This window comes from Paramormyrops kingsleyae, chromosome 25 (assembly GCF_048594095.1).
Source record: "Paramormyrops kingsleyae isolate MSU_618 chromosome 25, PKINGS_0.4, whole genome shotgun sequence".
NCBI classification, from domain to species: Eukaryota; Metazoa; Chordata; class Actinopteri; order Osteoglossiformes; family Mormyridae; genus Paramormyrops; species Paramormyrops kingsleyae.
Window position 1 is genome coordinate 24866199 of NC_132821.1, and position 19224 is coordinate 24885422.

Below are 19224 nucleotides of genomic sequence, written 5' to 3' on the forward strand. Positions count from 1 at the left end.
CTTTCAGTTTCATCCAATAAAATCCCAGAAAAGGGGAAGAGCGGCTCAGCAGACAGTTGGCGCTCATTGAGGGCGAAGGCTTGAGTTGTGACAGGGGCTCTCTGGGGGTCCAGATTTTAGTTCGGGCTTTATTCACCTCAGCATGTAGTTGTAACTCAGCCTGGAAGAATTTAAAGTTTTTCTTGGAGAAGTTTTAACCTCAGCTTGGGGGAATTCTTAAAGCCAGTGTGGAAAATCGCAGCAACTTTCCTGTGAAGTGAAACGGAAAAAACGGCAAGGTTTAAAGAAAGCACTGGAAACAATGGTCTGTCTCACCAACAAGCCGGCCTTTGTTTTAAAGATGGAGGTGCCGCTCTGTATGCTATTTATTGGGCTCTTTCACCCCAGCAAAGTCATTCTTTGGAAGTCTTGCATTTAATTCCATGATCTTTTACGACTAGGGTTTTGTGTTTCCTGTCCCAGTGCCTCAGTCCATTAAGTTATACCTTAGGAATAGACGTTAGTGGTTAGGATAGAGGGACCATGCAGCGTTTGCAGGTTTGAAATGCACTTGTTTGGATTTCAAAGATAACATTTCAGGCAGTTTGGGGCTTGATCCGCCCACATTATAGTACCACGTGTTTAGTGCATTGATCACTGGACAGATGCTTTGGACCAGGAGCATACACAGGAGCAGTGTCGCAGGCCTGAGCTGAAAGCTGATTGGCCACTGGAGCGCCTTCTTCCCTGTCACTCATCAATTCAAAACATATCATTGGCTAATGATAAGGACGGCCCCTCTGCATGAATGACGGTCTCTCTTATGCCCACCCCACCATAACAAAATCCTATAATTACCCCCTGCTTTGGACACTAACAATACCTGCGCTGTATTTACAACCTTTCCAGACAAATGGTTACTCCTGGAGGACATGTTCATATATTAGTATAAAGTCTGCATGGATGCAATTATCAAACGACAGCGAGACAAAATCAATTCCAAATGATGATAATGGTGTACTACCCTGGTGTATGCTCACGTTTATAAGGTCTGGCTCACGTTTATTTAGTAGACACTCTGATTCTCACGAGGAACGACGCGCCTGACGTCTCCATCCAAACTCTCGGAAAAACCGCCGAGAGACACGGGTGTCTGTCGTTGCCGTACAGACTACAGATCTTCCAAGATGCACCCATAGGGAGGCGAGGAAACGGTCCGATTCAAGATATAATACTCGGCACGGCTGACATTATGACCACCAGATTAGGTTACTTGTGACTGCCAAGACAAACAGCTAGCAGAGAGTGCAATGTAAGGCAAAATGGGCTGATTTAAATTAAATGTGAAATAGTATTTATATAAAGATAATACATAACTAATACAAAACACAACTTCCTTGAGCTATTTAATTTTAGCCTTTATTCATCACCCACCTTCTTCTCTTCTATCTCTTTTGCATGTATCTATTCTCTGTCCACGTTACGCCTGACAATTAATTGTCTCTCGTCACCGCGTCTCCAACTCTAGCAGGGCCGCGCCAACACAAACTTCCACCGGCTTTGGTGGCGTGGCAATAAGGATTCTGATCCCGGCGCCAGAAAGGAGGCGCTTAAGCAACGTCTGGCTAATACGCGGCTTTTTGCGGCGCTGCAGATATTTAGCCGACATGCGGCTGAAGTGAAGCAGATGTTAATAATATTAAGTACGTGGCCAGGACCTTGGACAGTTCTTCGCGAAATGAAGCCTCCCCGTGTATATTGTGGGAGCACACACACAGCGTGTAGGATGGCCAAACTGTGGAGGAGTTCAGTAAATAAATGCGAGAGCAAGTGTTTATAAGATGGGGAGCAGATTGACAAGGGTACTGGGAAGACGGAGCGGGGACTGGAGGAAAAAATCCGTGGCGAGGGAAGAAAACCAAATATGACGTTCTCAGCATAAGCTTGGGGAAATATGTACTCAAATAAATAAGCACTGGGGAATAGAATGACTATGACTGTATACTGGGGGTGAGAGAAAAGAAAACGGTTATGTAAGGACTGGGAACAACGAACAGGTGAACTTAGTGAGTAGGCGCTTTTATTGACCTTCCCCAACCTTACAGCTTAGTGCCGTAAAAACTGTGGCAAAGGCAGATGCTGAAATGTTACCGTTAGGGATTCTGCAGAGATACAGTCATTGGGCACTTCTTCAGCTGTAAGGAAAGCGGTCTGTCTCCAACGTGTTTCATTTCTTTATGATGGCCGAACCGGGAATAATTAATGAGCGTTTGCCGTCACGTCAGCTCACGCGGACACGGTGTTTATGGCCGTCAGAGATAACGGCTCTTCCTCGGTGGGGGGGTACCGTATACATGGTTGCGTGATACTTTCACTGGATATGTTCCACAGTGGGCACTGCTTAATAAACAACACAAAAGGTATTAATGTGCCAGTGACTTCAACTACGTGATATCTGAATCCTTACTAGGTATTTTAATTTTATCGGTAAGCTGCTTCTGTTCTCTCCTACAGTCACACCCTGGCGGTTCCTGGGGCCGGTGTGATTGTCCTCCGCCTATGATGGAGGCGACTGAGGTTGCTGAACTCGGATCTTCCTCCACTGTGCCACCTTTCTGAATTATCTAGCTGAGGCCTCTTGGTGTCATGCCCAACCTCACCTCTAGGGGGCACCCTTTGAGCTTCCCATCTAGGCTATGGCCTCCACCTCGTCCTGAAGTCGTGCTGGGCCTGCCAACAAGATCTCTCACCCTCTTTTTCCAGCTGGAGAGCTTCATAAAATGCCGAGCTTCTCATTCTCGACCGGGATTAAAACCTCCAGCATTACTTCAGTTTTATAACACTGTCCATTTATTTCCTGTTGATGTCTCAATGAGAGGACTGTCCCCTGCGTGTAAGGTGGGAGCTCTCATTGATTGTGCCTCTCTGGATCTTCTCTCTCACCGTCTCTGACCTGTTGCCTCTCTTAACAGATGTGGTCCACCTTTCCATGGTATGTATTATTCCTTTCTGACACACTGCCTCTCCCTGTCTCCTCCTAAACATTTTCTGAAACCTCTTCTTTCACCCTCAGGCAGTGAACCTCTTCAGTATTTGCTTCCACCTTGTTCCTGGTATCCACCTTCTTGATGGCATCATTCGCCTCCATTAAACACATTAATTGTTTTTTTGTTTTTTTTTCAACACCCCGATTCCAAGTCTTAGCCGTAATTTTTACGTTGATTTTAATCATCATTAAATGGATTAATCACCCTTTTCGGCAGTTTTCAGAAATCACCACCGCTCTTCTTAAACGTTGTTCGAATCCTGAGGAGAGAATCGAATGAGCAAATTAGAAAATGATCGTAAGAGCCTGAGCCGGAAAACTTTATTTATCATTTATTCGCGAAAAGAACAGTCAGTGGAAAACAAAAAGTTATTGATGCCGAAATTTCACTAAACAGTCCGTCTCAGTCACAAATACATTTATTTTTTCTTTACGCTGGAGTTTAATGAACCGGGAATAATAAATGACTGTTTGATGTCACGCCGACTCACACAGACGGAGGCTCACATGCATAATAAATATGGTTATAACGAGTGTTACGAATTAAAAAAAAAACGCTTAAATGGTTAAAACTTGGTTAAAATGCATAAAAAAGTTTAGCAATTCTGTAGCAGTCAAGGTTTACCGCTTATGTGGGCCAATATAATTTAATCACTATACTACTGTGTAGGCGACCGTAAATTTCAAGTTAATCCATTGATCCATTTAAAATCGCGTATATAGGCCTACTCGTCAGAGTTATATAGGCCTAGCAGTATAATAAAAAGAATTTCTTTAAAAAGACTTATTTACCTAGATCCAGGCAGATTGACTTAATCGGGGTCTTTTAGCTGACATGTTGACTTTGTCTAAAACGTTTATGGTCACCTCATTTAAGCTATCTTATTTCCCGAATATAAAAATGGATCTTTAGTAACAACGATTAATAATTTCACTTGGTCTTATTTTCTCGGTTCTTTTGACCAGAGAAGGACCGTATCGTTGACTGTTTGCTGGTCTCGACGGCAGCAGTTTTGTTTTCAGCTATACGAATCCCTGTGTTTTTATTTTAAATGCATATTCATATATTCATAGAGCAGGCGTTCCCGCCTTGCCAGTGTAAAACACCGCTGCAGATATCACACGTAACTGAATATTTGCTTCTTGCTAAATACCACGGACGCCCTACTACTGTATCTCGACTCTTCAGGGTTTCCTATAGCTTTGCATAGAACTTCCGGAATATTGGAAAGACATTTAACATGCAGATATTTTTCCTTTTCATTTTTCTATTTATTTTTATTTAGTTACTGCAGCGAAAACAAAAATAATAATAATAGTAATAAACGTTTAATGACCTAAATCCCCTTAACTGTGCCCATTATTAATATACTATTATTCCACACTATTATATTTTTAATTTTATTGTAATTTCATGTACTTTCAGACTAGCAGAAAGGGCATGAAGGCGGTCAATGTCCATTTTTGGCTGTTAAATGGTGATTTAATATGTTTATTTATATAAATCTTATCCCCCTGCCTTCCTCTTACAATCATGCTCCAAAAGAGTTTAAACTGAGCAGGATCTGTTCCTGGGGCCCCTCTGATTAGCAACAAGGCGACAGGAATTACAGTCCTCAGATCTGCTTCCTTCATGCATCCTTTCTAAATATGCCCGTTGAGGCCTCTTGGTGTTATATCCTGCCTGCTCTCTAGAGGGCAGTCTTTGCTATTCACTTCTAGGCTGTGGGGTCCATCTTGGCCTTCAGTCAAGCTGAGGTACCAACGGAAACACTCACTTCTCTTTGTCCAGTTGGGGAGCTTGCTAAATGACCTGAGCATCTTGCCAAGCTCTCCTTTTCTCCCCCGCTGGGGCCGCAAATCAGAGCCCTGCTCCGCGTGTGCAAGACTGGAGCTTTGATGGAATTTGCTCCTCTCAGGCCATCGGTGGAACGCCTTTGCCCATTCTCTCCTCTGAATGTTTGCTTCCTTTGAGAGAAGTTTTCTACCTCTCCCTCGTAGGCGTTTCTTGATTCTTCCTCTCTCTCTCCCTCACTCTACTCCCATGGGGTATTTTCCGCACCCCCTTGCACTCCACTTTTCCTGAATGTTCTGTTGCGTTTGCGGGTACGACTTTTTCCAGCTTGCTTTTTTTCATCTTCCTTTCTGCTGGTATCATCTTCCCCCATCAAACACTTATTGACTGGGATTGTTTTTCCTCCTAATGCTATCCTTAACTTCGATCTGGATTCTAATCTGATCTTTAATTGAATTGACCTCCATATTCCCCGTTGTTGCTTCTCTGTGACAACCACTGTCTTTGAACTCTATACGTATACAGCCACGCCAACAACTCTCAGCCCTATTATAGGTCTATGACATCACATCATGCCAAAGAAGTGAAATAATACTTTATCTGCCATTTGTACAAGTCTGAGCACAGGTACACTGGGAATGCATATCCCATCATGCTCTCCTGTGAGACATACATATGTAGCTGTGAGTGAAATCTGGGGTCAAAATTTTATCTGGCGCCCCCTGGAACATTTTGGGTGCTTAAGGCTTAAAGAGTGATTTTTCTGCCAAGGATTGGATCTGAACCAGCAATCATCAGATCACAAACACAGAAGCCTAACCCAACCCGACGACAACACTTTACACCACACATCTCTTGCTGTATACACCTTGCACGTATGTACTTGAGGTTCCAGACATACAAATTTTGTCCCACTAGAATTGCAACAAATCTGACCCCAAGAACCTTATTTTCAATGCTGACATATAACACTGACCTTCAAAATCTTTATTGTGTTGTGGTTTTATTTAAGGGTAAAGTTCTTGTTATTTGTATGAGGTTTTTCAAGGAGGCCCTTTTGTGACACACTGCCTACAAAGGGATACATCCATCAATTTTCCATAACAACTTATCCAGTCATCAGCCTTTCTGAGGACACAAGGACTCTGGGAATGGAGGCACACAGGAAAACAAAACAGGTATTGTGTTTTGGGAAGGACCACAACAGGATGCAGGTGCAGGAATTAGGTTCTGGGTGCATGACAGCTGCAGGAAGAGACAGACGTGAAACAGACGTCAGTCTTATGTAAATGGTGATAAAGTGCAGATGTGAATGAATCATGACCTGATCTGACCTAAATGAATCATGAGCTGATCTGATTCAAACCTGACCTGAATGGCCACAACCCCCCCCCCCCCACCACCACCCTTGCCTGATTTAATAATGACACTTTTATTGATCCCCGTGGGGAAATTCTCTTTTTGCCTACTTAGTCTTGCTCTCCATGACAAACATGGGCATGAGACCGTTCTGCTGAAGCTGGACTTGAACCGACAACCTTCCGACCACAGGCACAGAGGTGTACTGGTGCTGAGACACTTCTGTGTGTTTAACAAACTGTTGTTGTTTTGGTCTTCCATCAGTGCAGAATCACCCTCAGCATGTACCTTCATGTGCAGCTGCTACAACGAATGCAGTGATCAGGTAGATGACTGCGAGAGGAATGCAAAGCAGGAGAATAGCCATTGAAGAATGTCGTACGTGTCCACGAATCGTGGCTGGAGATACGTATTTGTATCCAGAGAGCTCTGCTGTCATTTTGAAAAACATCAGCATGATACGTGACTATTTGAAAAAACAAATAGTATGTTTTAAAATAAACAGGAACTAATAGTAAACTAAAAAATGCATGACAAACCAGATGCCTAAAAAAATACATTCTGTGACTTGTGAAACTAATCATTATTTTGAATATTCTTTTCACATCATTCACAGAATGATTTTTACTTCCAGGCTGGATGCAACCCAAGTGAAATCCATATTTACCTTCTCACAGACACCAACCACAACACTGGAAAAAAACAGCACTGGGTGAAATCTTACCAGGGAGAGCTTCTGAGAATTTTACAGTGAGTCTGAAAACATGCTGTCAGGTGAAATCGGGATCTTTGAATGACCCCTGTCATCCTGTTTGGGGTGTCCCAAATATGAATATCTTGGATTAGGTCACCTTAACCCTGGGTAATGGTTATGGAGACAAATGGATGGATGGATGGATGGTATTTGATGCACTGTAAACATGAAAAGTGCATGTATGTTTTTAAATCTTTTGAGCCTAAAAGACACACTGAATGAGAGGGACAGTCATTTGTCATATTAACCTTTGAACTCACATTGTCGTGACACATCAGGACCCCTGCTGGGATTAACCCGGTCCTTGCTCCGGTCCTTGTGTTTGGCACGGACCAGTTAGTGGCAGCCTAGTTGAAACTGAATCACTGTAAGCCTCGTAAATCTTCTGCAGAGAAGAGCAGGGAAATCAATCTGCTGTATTTATAGAGAGGGAACGGTGAGCTGGCAATCGCACGTAGTGCTGGGGAAGCATGCAGCTTCAGTTCCTGAACTTCAGGGTTCACTTTCATAGTACATACCAATACAAGCAACTGGCATGCAGTTAAACCCCACCCCCAAGGTCCCATGCTTGCTCATGGGAGTTTTACTTACACAAAAATGTTCTGAGGGCAGAACAAAAAAACTGACTGGTTCAGAGAGATCACCAATCAGATTGTAGAGGAGGTGGGTCCAGCCAATCAAATGTCTTGGTCCCACTTCCTCAACTTGCTCGTTCCCACCTCCTCTACAATCTGACTGGTTATCTCTCTGAACCAATCATTTTTCATTCTGCCCTCAGAACATTTTGTGTAAGTAAAACTCCAAATAGCCCAGTGCTTTCGATATTCATTCATTCCTGGTTCTTGTTCTTGTCTCAGAATCCAGGACAGGGTCAAGGAAACGGCGTCCCTCTCACTGGGGAAACAGACACCCTTTCAACCAATGACATCCCACCCAATTGTCCTTCTAGCTGTTGCCACTCTAGTTCTGACAACGCAAACTCTCCGTACCTGATACCGCGAGACTGAATATCTGCACATGGACAGGACTCCGTGGCGCGTCAAAGTCAACATGTGGCCTCACATCTACGGTGGAGGCACTGAGCCATGGGCTTGTTGAAAGTACAACAGGAAACTACATCTGGAAGTTTACAGTGATATCACTTCAGATGAGCTTCTTAATTATGCCCCATTTAAAAATGCCTGTCTCAAGTCGAGTCATTACTTGTCCAAAATGAGAAAGACTACTGTGATTAAGAGTACAATGTATGCAAACACTTCTGTGCGTTTTTGTGGATGTTCATATCTATCTCTCCTTCATAATGCTCTACATACACACACATGTATTTATTTACATGCAAAACAGGCCGTTTCGTAAAGCAGCTCACGGCCTGTCAGGGACCCCCCCCCCGGCCTGATGGCCCTCGCGGCGATAATTGAACTGAAACCGGCGAATCTGCTTCCAGGAGAGGTGATTTGCAGCACTTAAGCAGCTGGCAGTGAAGCCTTTTATCGGAAGCAAGTGTGGCCACCTCCAGCATCCCGGCATTACCGCGGATCCTAATCCAGCACCGCGATCGGCACTAACAAGCTCAGGAGCCGACAGCCCGGGGGCCAGGCCAGGAAAAGCAGGCCGGGCCCACCTGGCGCAAGACGAATGGCATCACCTCCATTACGACGAGTCGGGGTGACAGGTGACAGCTGTCCTGCCGAGGACCCTGACAGTCCCTTCGACCCGCGGCGTCACCATCCTTACCTTGGGAAAGTCACAGACATAAATGGTACCGTGACCGCCACTCGGTTAAATAATTATGCCGGTTTTGTTTGGGTCGGTCGCAGAGGGAGAGCTAAAAATGTAAAACAGGAATAAAAGTTTGTGATAAAATATATGATACAAAAAGGCAGCGAGAGCACACTCTCAAAACTTGTCGACACTGCGGTCGACTCTGCGGTCGACTATGCGTCAGGGTACAAGGTGGCATGTTGCCGGGGGCATTACTAAAGGGCCAGATAGAGAGAATTAAAAAACAAAATATTTGATTAGGTGCTTGGATGGATGGATGGATGGATGGATGGATGGATGGATGGATGGATGGGGCATAAATCGGGCATGGCCCCTTTAAGAGCAGCAATCTGAAACACCACCCCCCCCCCAACACACACACACACACACACACACACACACACACACACACACACACACACACACACAAACCTTGAGCAGAAACCCCTTCCCCCGACCTTCCCCTCCTCTCCTCTCCTCTAACACTCCCTTCCTTTCCTAGCTAACCCACTGAATAACCCTAACGAGCTATTTAAGCTAACGAGAGCCAGCTGGGTTTCATTAACTGCGTTACCTGCAGGCCCAGGGCTGGCGATCACTCGCCATGGCAACGGAGGAGGTAGCCCAGACCCTGCCCTGGGCCATCACTCTGCCCCCTGCCAGCTCATGCCTGCCTGCCATTTGAATACCAACTGATGTATTTGCATACAAGCTGGACTTAAAATTCAAACCACATTTATAAATGTATTTGTTACTCGTGTCTTACTGCACATACACTTATTAGAGTGCATTTATTATTATAACCCAATCTTATGTTGCAAATATACATTTATTCACATATGTCTAAATAAATAATAAAGTGTGTGTATTACACTGGATTAAATCCAGTTGAATTTCATTATGCAAATATACCTAACTTGTAATTATTGTAATCCGGTGATCAGGAGTTTTTTTTTTTTGGCCATGCAGCAGTTTCGCTCTGCAGTGGGATTCGCTCTGCATGACCGACGGTCACCTGGCAGAGGTCGGAGCAGTCGACCCTGTGCTCTGGGGCCTGACCACGGGCACGCAGGGAAAATTTGATAACAAAAAAAAAAACACTGAATGCTGTATGTGTGCTGCTCCTTTGAGGATGGTCTAGTGCTTTATGACGGTGGCTGCGTGGTCACATCGGGTATAGGTGACAAGGCACCAGGCGCACTGTGACTATCGTTAGAAAATGGAAAAAAAATTAAATGGCTATTTATTCTTATTTATCCATAAACTCATTAAATGTATCTTTTAAACACCTATATTTTAGCAACAGTAATTGACTGATTTGACCCCTTGGCTTGGAGTAGAACAGAGGTAGTGTCCTGGTTTTATTTCCGAATTTCATTTCCTGTCATTCTAAGCAAAACTAATGAAAATTCTTCGACTGCTCGTAACCGCAGCTGGAAAGACAGAGTGACAGAGTATTCCCGTGTTTTTCTTGAAATTGCCTCACGTTCCCTTCACAACAACAGGGAACACATCTATGGACATGTGTCAGTGATTGAATAACGATGCGAGCAAATTGGTGCTATGAAGACACGGGAAATCTGATGATATGCAAGATTTCGGCGACATAATGGAACTCAACAACAGATGGATCAGGAGAGAAAAAGATTAACATGTTTGTGACAGAAACAGGACTGAATTTAGTTGTCAGTAGTAGTGAATAACCCACTGGCATTGACTCAGGGTTCTGTGGTTACTTGTTGTGAACTGTAAAATGCACATAGGAGGGTGCTTTAATCAGGAAACCCTCTTAACTGCTGCAGGGTGTTAAGTAAATTTCTTAGGAACCGTGATGTATTCCCGATAGTCAATGAGAGTCTGATATCTAACAGGGAATCATTCTTTTAAAAAACCGTACTTTCTGAACAGAATACTGCACAGTAGTTATACAGAAGGAGGGATGCGTCTCCTAGCAACTATAGCAGCTATCCTTTCGGGGAACGGATGGAGCAGCCAAGTAATCCCATTTGCCCGGAACGAAAAATCTGCATTAAGAAACAATTATTTCCCCCGACCCCACATATGTAAACGTGAGGGCGTGATGGAGATGACACGCTGGCTATCGTGCGCTACGCAGGACTACTGAAGCACTGTGCCCGGAATAGGCGCTGCGGCGCCACGGAGAGTCCGGTAAGACTTCCACGGGGTGACACCTTTCCTTCAGCACAATATTCTGCAGATATGAATAACGATGAGATGCGGGCGCGAGCCTCAGTGCGCGAGCCTCCGCGGTTGGCCAACAGCGCCATCTGTTGCCCACGTTGCAAATCATGCCCACTTACTGTATTCCAGAGGAAATAGGTTGTTAATACCTTTGTATTATAATAAATCACTTTCACCCATTGACCTAACCTATAATAAGTCTTATTAACCGGTCAATGTATTAATTGCAGGCAGCCTACAAACCTGCTTATTGTGATCTGAGGGAAAAAAAGGGGTTCTGAGGGAAAGTCAAGCAGTGCGCCTCCATATTGGTTTAATTCGTGACTTTGATTTATTATCCTACAATGCCTTACAGTGCCGCACAGGTGCACGAGGCGCCTTGCATAACTTAGATGCCCTGCAGGCATTGTTATCTTAAGCGACTTTAAGAGCAGATGGGATGGTGGACCAGCGGGTAGCCCTGGTTCCTCCGGGTTAAAATCGAGCCCCGGCTCTTTATTTATGCCTCCTGATCACCTGCTCCCCCCCCCCTTACCCCAAAAAAGTGCTCTAAAGGTACATCAGTGAATCTCGGTTGGCCTGAACAGGTGAATATGCTTACGTGCGCCTTTCTAAGGAAACATTTACGGGGAAACTCCATCTGTTTCTTTCTTTTTTGTAATTTTGTTAGCCCATTAACTAAACAGAGAACGGGATGTCCCCACTTATACAGGAATACAACCCCCGCCCTCGCTCTCTTATGTAAGACCATGTCCTCTCTATTGGACTAGCATCCTGTCACGTGACCCAATGACCGCAATGAATCCTGGGAGAGACTTTGTATCACCACGACCATGCCTGGATATGATTATCAAATTGAGTGCAGGGTTGCCAATTCTTACGCATCTGGCGTAATATTCACGCAGTCATACTCCGACCCTCACGCAAGAAAACTTCCGGCAGATCTATTTAATTCCATTATAAACATTAAATTAGCTACATCAAAAGCTTTGGGGGCAGAGTGCAAACCTTACAGACTATTTACAAGTTAATACAACTGTTACATACAGTATATGCAAATAGCCTATGTGTGCAGACTTGTCTCGAATTGAAAATCTCACGCCAGCCAGCTGGTTGGTGACACTGTAAGTGGCCTTATATAGCTTTTAACTTTACCTCATATAACCGTATATTGTATGTATTTAATATGCCAAAATAGGGAAATGAAAATCACTGAACACACGCCAACTTTGGAAACCACAATGAGTTCTTAATAACCTTTAGTCATGTATTAATGGACTGAGGTGTAAGAAAAGGCCTTTTTTGAGTTACTAAAATTAAATGGCTGACATTGTGATTTTTAATTCACAGGAATACTTCTCTCATTTATAAAAAGACGCTACTTGAATATGCTCCAGAACATAGTAGTGTACCTGGGTATGTTGGCTCCCTCTTTCGGTCAGTATTAATAGTACAGGGGGGAAATTCAGCTCGATTGGACTCATCTTCCCTCATCATTACTTGAAAATTTAAGTCAAATTTAAAAAACGTGTTTATTTTCCCAGGCGTTTTAGTCACTTGTAGTCGGCTGTCTGTTCTGTCTTGGTGTCACTTGGTTATGGTCTTCTACTACTTGCTTTTAATTCTGGTAGTCGTTCTTTTACCTTCTGTTTTAATTTACGTATTGCTTTGTATTTTACTCTTTTATATTATCTATGTTTTTGTTTGATCTCAGTTTTACGTTGATATAAGTTTTATATTGCATTTTCTCTGTTTTAATTGTTTGTTTGTCTTATCTCAGTTGATTTTATTGTGCAGCATATTGGTTGACACTTGTCTTTTAAACGTGCTATAAAGATGACTGATTTTACTTCGCTCACGAGGACTTGAAATAGACACGTTTCCTAACAACGGACTCTGTATACATCTTCTGTTGTTCTATATTTCCTACATAAACCTTCCAAACCTATCACAGTGGAATTGCCTGACGGTCCGAGGCCGATGACTTCGGACTAGAATCTACCTTGACGGTCGGTCAGGCCTCCCAAAGTTCATGCAATGTGAAAGATGGGAGCCGTGGGTAAAGCGGTTCCCTCTGATGGCCAAACACCCCAAGTCGGAGGTAACCTACTGTAATAGAATTAGCGCAGAATAATTTCAGACGCGAAATCAGGTCAGTGACCTACATCGTATCAGACACGCTGCGGTGCCTTTCATTAATGCCCAAGTTCACTGCTCTGTGCTTAAACCGGAGGCAGTGCAGTTTCGCTCTCCAGCTGAGATCAATAATGTCTCTTTTATATTTTTGAAGTCGTCACTACTTCTCCCAGTTTGACACCCCATCAGATCGCTGCATTCGCACTCAACCTTTTACTGACAGGTTTGGTGAACCTGCCTTCTCTAATACTAAGTAGATTACTACTGTTTTGATTAACACAGTTTGCAACTCCACGTGATTAAAATCGTATTTAATTCTAACTATTGTGATATTTCTGAAATTAAGGTCTTCAAAAGAATAAGAAGAAAACGATCATTAAAAACAGACCATGGAGTAGTTTCCAGTGTCAGATTTGGAGACCCAAGGGGAAAAAAAAACATGCAACTATCACGTCGGATTCAAATGATTAAGCGCTTGATTATACGTTTATGAGCCGAGCCAGGTGTTTTAGTGCTTTCTAGAACAAAAACGTGCTGTCCCTTGGGTCTCTGGGACGGGAAAACGTAAGACTGGAAAAAGCTTTCAAAATAACAATGTACGAAAATGTATAATTTTGAAAACATGCAATTTCTTTGCTTGCAATTACAATATCCGAGCAGCAGGTGGCGATAATGCACAGTGTAAAAACTGGAAGTCAGAAAATGGACAATTGTTAAAACGCTTTCTGAAAGTCAAATAGTTGAACTTAGAGAAAAATGCTTTCATGCTAAACGACGGGGCCATTAGAAACACTAATGAACGATAGTGGGTGACATAACACAAAACATATCAACAACAAAGGATAAACTTGTGTGGTTTTTAATGAAGATAATTAGTATTCATCTAAACATGCGCTCAGGATACAACCAGTCAGTGTTTATAGTCTACAGCTGGTAGACAGCAACTTAATCCATCTTGTTTCATCTTCTACTGGCTGGCCAGTTTCTCGAATTTCATTATGGCTCGACGCTATTCATCTGTCCATTTTGAAAAATGGGCATTTATTCAGTCAGGATTTTCGTGACCTGATCTGTAGCCTGTGTCTGGAAGGTTTGAGTAGAAGACGGATAACCACCCCCAACAGGAGGCCAGTCTGTTGCTGGGTATTCTTACATAGACACAGAGATTCACTTATATGCACTTGGTATGACTGATGTGTGGAAAAAACAGCATCCCACGTTTCGCCATAAGTAACAGCCAGTGGCAGTAATCTGAGTGTAACAGGGGCAGGAACCTCGCGCCATGGTAACCGTATCCCTGAGCGACCCAAAATGCTGTTCTGTCACGGTGACGGTGCCCTTAAAGTAAAGACATGGGTTAACACTGATGCCGTAACAGGAAATGTGAATGCACGATACAGCGACACCATGAAATATTCATGAGAGGATCGGGACGCAGTTGTTGGGGGGGCGGTACTGTTCGCTCTCAAACATCTGCAAGCCTCATGCATGAGAGAGAGAGAGAGAGAGAGAGAGAGAGAGAGAGAGAGAGAGAGCCTTGTGACATGCAGGGATTACCCAGCGCGTCTCGATCCAGACGGCAACGCTCGCAAGCTATCAGAGAGAGCATTTCAGCCGGTTTTATCCGGATTCAATTATTTATGTGTCTCGCGGGCATCTGAAAAAGCACAACAATGAAATAGATTGTGCCGAGTCGGGGCCTGTCAAACCGCCGTGCCCTGTCTTTGTGTCAGCGATGTGATGAGGGTGCGACCGCGGCGTGGCTGCGGGACCGACTGAAAGGAGCAAGCACGGGGCTCAACCGAGAAGTATGGCAACCATGTGAAGACATGATTCTGGCTCTCTGAAGCTGCATGACTGGCTTAAATCTCACCTGATAACCCTCTTGAGCGTCTTAACATCCAGCTGCTTGTATCTGATGTGACTTCAGCTACTGACCTGTATATATATTTTTATTTAAAAGATAATTTACTGTAGCAATACTCTGCACAAGGGCAGGGCAAGCATGGCTATCCCAGGTCTTAGATATGAAAGACATCGCATGCATCATGCTACTATTCATACACACATCCTGCTTATCGTCTCCACAAAGGAATCATAGGAATCTGTACCCCTTCACCCAGTCCAATCAGTCAACACGTGAATTCCACAGATAGCATTATGTTTCTGTGTTAAAAAAAAAACAGTACATGTACAGTCTCAGCAAAAAAGGGTACCAGTTTGTACCTTTGTTACTGGGGCTGTACCTTACAATTCGGTACCTTTTAAGGTATGGAAATGGACCCCCCCCCCCCCCCGAGGTACAAACAACATTAATGTGCCCCCAATGGTAAAAAAAATGTTCCTCAGTGTCTATTTCTGTACCTTAAAAGGTACAATTACCTTTAAGGGTAATTACCAGCTAAGGGTATATTTGGCAGACCCTTGAGGGTACAGCCCCACAAGCAAAGGTACAAATTGGTACCCTTTTTTTTCTGAGAGTATCCAAGTCACAGGACACCAACATCCCTATCTACCCGGTGTTACAAACAGCTTGCCTCTGCCCATTAGATTTAGCCATAACCTAACAAAACATGAAAAGAATGTGTTAGAAATGCATCCGACTTCAGTTATCTCAGCTACAACATTTCTACATGCTGTTGTTTCACGAAAAAAAGGGGGCATTAATATTTAATTAATTCATTTCCCATTCTGCTTATCCATTTGAGGGACCTCCTTGTCTTTCGGCATTCAGTCTACGCCTTTTTTCATAAACCCTATTTAACGAGAAAAACAAACATGACCAAAAGCTTCCCCAAAGGCGCACTCACTCACGGCTTCTCCTGCTGCCATTGTTATCTAAAGTTCCCTTTTAAAATTTCAAACCTCTACAGGATTTCCTGCTTTTTTTTCTGGGCCTAACCTTTGTCCTGGATTGTATTTATAAGGTATACCCACCTCATCAAATTACAGTTTCAGCTGCAAGGCTGGACTAAATGTACGAATATCAAGATCAAAGTGATACTGTTAAATAGAATTAAACCCAAGCAGTCTGCATGCTAACAGACCAGGCACTTGCTGTCAGGACGGGGGCAACTTTGCTGCTAGTCTCTGACCCCAAAAGTCACATGACGTACGTTTAGACCAGAGACTGCATGAGCTCAGCAGTGACAGTGGTAGGCTGGGTATTCTCAGTGTCTGTCAGCGAAGATGTTTTAATACTATGATAGTTCTCTAATCTCCTCTTTGGAGGTCAACAGCATGACTCCTCACTGATAACGGAGAGTTGCTGTTTGGCTCTGATAACCCTTGCATCCACATACTCTTTCCACGTTTTCTGGTTTATGGTGGACATTTTCTGACTGTACATTATCACTGACCAAAGAACAACTATGCAGAATGTATCTGGTAAATATTACAGACCTGAACACTGCATACCCTTTCTGCTTTGTGTGACTGACTTTGTAACAAATGAGCCACATTTAATCACTTTCGTCTGTGTCTGTATGTGGTGACAGAAATAGCCTACTTTGTTTATGGTGTCTAGATATTTATATTTGTTAATGATCTGTAGAACCTAATGATTTGTGGCTTACAGCCAGGATACAAATACAAAATTTTTCCACATAAATAATTTGGTGCTTTGGCACAGCTATACTATTTTTAAAAAGGTTTTTATATATTTAATTATTATCACTAAGGTGTTCTTAATATTGCAATGTGGTTGTTGTCGACAAACATATATATTTCCTATATTTCACCAGATAGTTTTGGATATATGCAGCTTTTATAATGAAATAAAATGCGTTTGCCACACATGGCATGTTTCAGAATCTTCTTCACGAAAGCAGAAACCTGTAAGCAAAACAGAAGAGCGGCGATAACGTACATATTACATTAATTAGTATATTTTAGGGCCAGTGGTGGCCTAATGGTTAGGGAAGCTTACTTGAATGCACGGCCAGCAAAGGACCACTGTGGTACCCTGTGTAAGATACGGTACGGTTCCCACCTACTAAATAATATAGCTGCTACGTCACATACGGGTTAAATAGCGACCCCACATTTTGTTGTTCTGTGGTGTGTCGACAGTGACAATTGTATCGCACATTTTCAGTCTATTTTGCGGCGCTGGAGTAAATTAAAGCACGTCAAGGTCTAATATTGTTAAAATCACGTGCGATTGGAGGGAGGTGGGTGGTTGTAAGTGGCTCCCTTTTGCAGTTCGAAGTGCCAGCGATCACGCAAAACTTACCGAGGGGACTCCCCCAGCCGGCAAAATTTACCCTCCGCCATTCCCCAGTTCGAGCACCTGCCCCTCGAAAAGTCTCTGTACGGCAACGTGCTTAAACTTCATTAACCACCCCCGACCCAGCAAAGGACAAATGGAAGTATGGAGGGATAGAAGGATGGATGGATTGATCGATCGATGAACCAAAAAGGGACCAGTCTGCGTAGTACCAATGAATAGTAAAAGTATTTCCAAAGCTTTCATGTTTATGTTAGCAAAAATTTAAGAATACTTCCACCTAATTTATAACAATACATTGAGATTTGTGATAACGGGATTCCTCTACGGAAACAATCAGCGCCCAAAAAACACCAGCTTGAAGAGATGCGATTCGGAACGGAGCTTCTCTAGGACCCGGGAGAGCCGACGTCTTCGCCCCACGCTGGCTTGGCTTTGGATGACAGCTCCCGTCGTTGCGGTGCTCGGCTCCACAGACGCCGCCGCATAAAGGATGTGAGGGAGCAGGAGGCTGCCGTTTTTCCGCAGCAAACGTGCGGCTCTGCCCACCGGATCCTGGAGTAGCCGCGTCTGATTGCGCCGCCGCATGACTTCGCCGTTTCCTTTTTCTGTAGAAGTGCAAATAAGTGGGATCTGCACGCTTTTGGACGGCGTTTAGCTGTAAACGAGGTGGTAACTGAACCCACTTCTTTTTACCTACAGCTTATTCACCTATAAGTCACTTCTTCGTTTCATCTGGTGAAAATTTGGTGAAGACACGACTGGCTGCCTGGTTCATTATCACGCTTTATCGTTGCGCTTCTCACCCCTGATATCCGGCATGCGTTCCGTGGCAAATGACAAATCTGAATCGACACATAAGGCTCTATGATTGGGAAGAAACTCACATTTGAAAATATTATCCGGGAAGGAAATACAGTCGCGATCCAGGCGAATTTGAGAAGCTTTGTTTGGTCCCGGCCATCGGGGAGCATCACTGACAATAGAGATTCGGCCCCACGCCGTGCGTTCAGAGCACCGGGGATGTCCGTCAGCAAAAGTATGGAGTGGGAGCACTTCGAGGAGCGGGACAGGACGCATCGAGCCTCCCGGGGGTCCGGTTCGGGCTCCCAGTCAGGCTGCAGGGGTAACGGTCTGGTACCGAGCCCGGCGCACAGTGCTCATTGCAGTTTCTACCGCACCCGCACATTGCAGTCGCTAACATCGGAGAAGAAAGCCAAAAAAGTGCGATTTTACCGTAATGGGGACAAGTACTTTAAGGGCTTGGTGTACGCCGTGTCTAACGACCGATTCCGGTCCCTGGACGCGCTCCTCATGGAGCTGACCCGGGCGCTGTCGGACAACGTCAACCTGCCCCAGGGGGTCCGGACTATTTACTCAGTGGACGGGACCAAGAAGATCACAAACCTGGAGGAGCTGGTGGAAGGTGAGCTTAATGCTTTGTTCACCGAAAGCACGAATGCTGCATAACAAATAATGACTTATCGTTTAATTGAACGGAAAGGCAGGTTTCATGAGTAAATAGCCGTTGCATACAGACATTCTGGACGCTATATTACCAAACCTATATAAGCAGTAATTAATATTGTACCACATATTTATCAGTATGTTGCCCGTGTCTCTCACAGAGATTTGTAGTTTTCCATAACTTTGCATTTAGTATTTTAGTGCAATACTATATTAAAAAACCTATACATTATCACAGCTGACGTGATAAAATAGCTCCACAATAAAGTCATAAATTGTGGGAGAATGATTAGCTGCGATATGCCTTAGGGTTACGTTATCGTTTCGTCTGTATCAGAATTAATCTTATGCAAGCAGCAGCCCGTGAAATTATCAGACACCCCCCGGAGTGACCCCGCCGGCGGGGGGCGCCTCTGACACAGGGGATCCGGGGCAGAAGGCAGTGCTACTCCTGCACGCGCAGCTCCCTCCCTTCATCAACGTGATTTATATTAATG

General features: G+C 43.9%; 1 protein-coding gene across 5 annotated transcripts in view; it reads left to right on the forward strand.

Annotated features, from left to right (window-relative positions):
• Positions 1-17206: 17206 nt before the first annotated feature.
• dclk2a (doublecortin-like kinase 2a) overlaps positions 17207-19224 on the forward strand; it is a 34367-nt gene continuing 32349 nt past the window's right edge. For 3 of the 5 annotated variants that reach the window (XR_011985477.1, XM_023799342.2, XM_023799344.2), the window contains exon 1: positions 17207-18686. Coding sequence is in view for 4 of the 5 variants with exons in the window: in XM_023799342.2 (XP_023655110.2) it covers positions 18128-18686 (559 nt within the window). In the remaining variant the exon portion in view is untranslated. The remainder of the gene's footprint in view (positions 18687-19224) is intronic. The other 2 variants (XM_023799343.2, XM_023799347.2) reach the window with 2 other exon arrangements.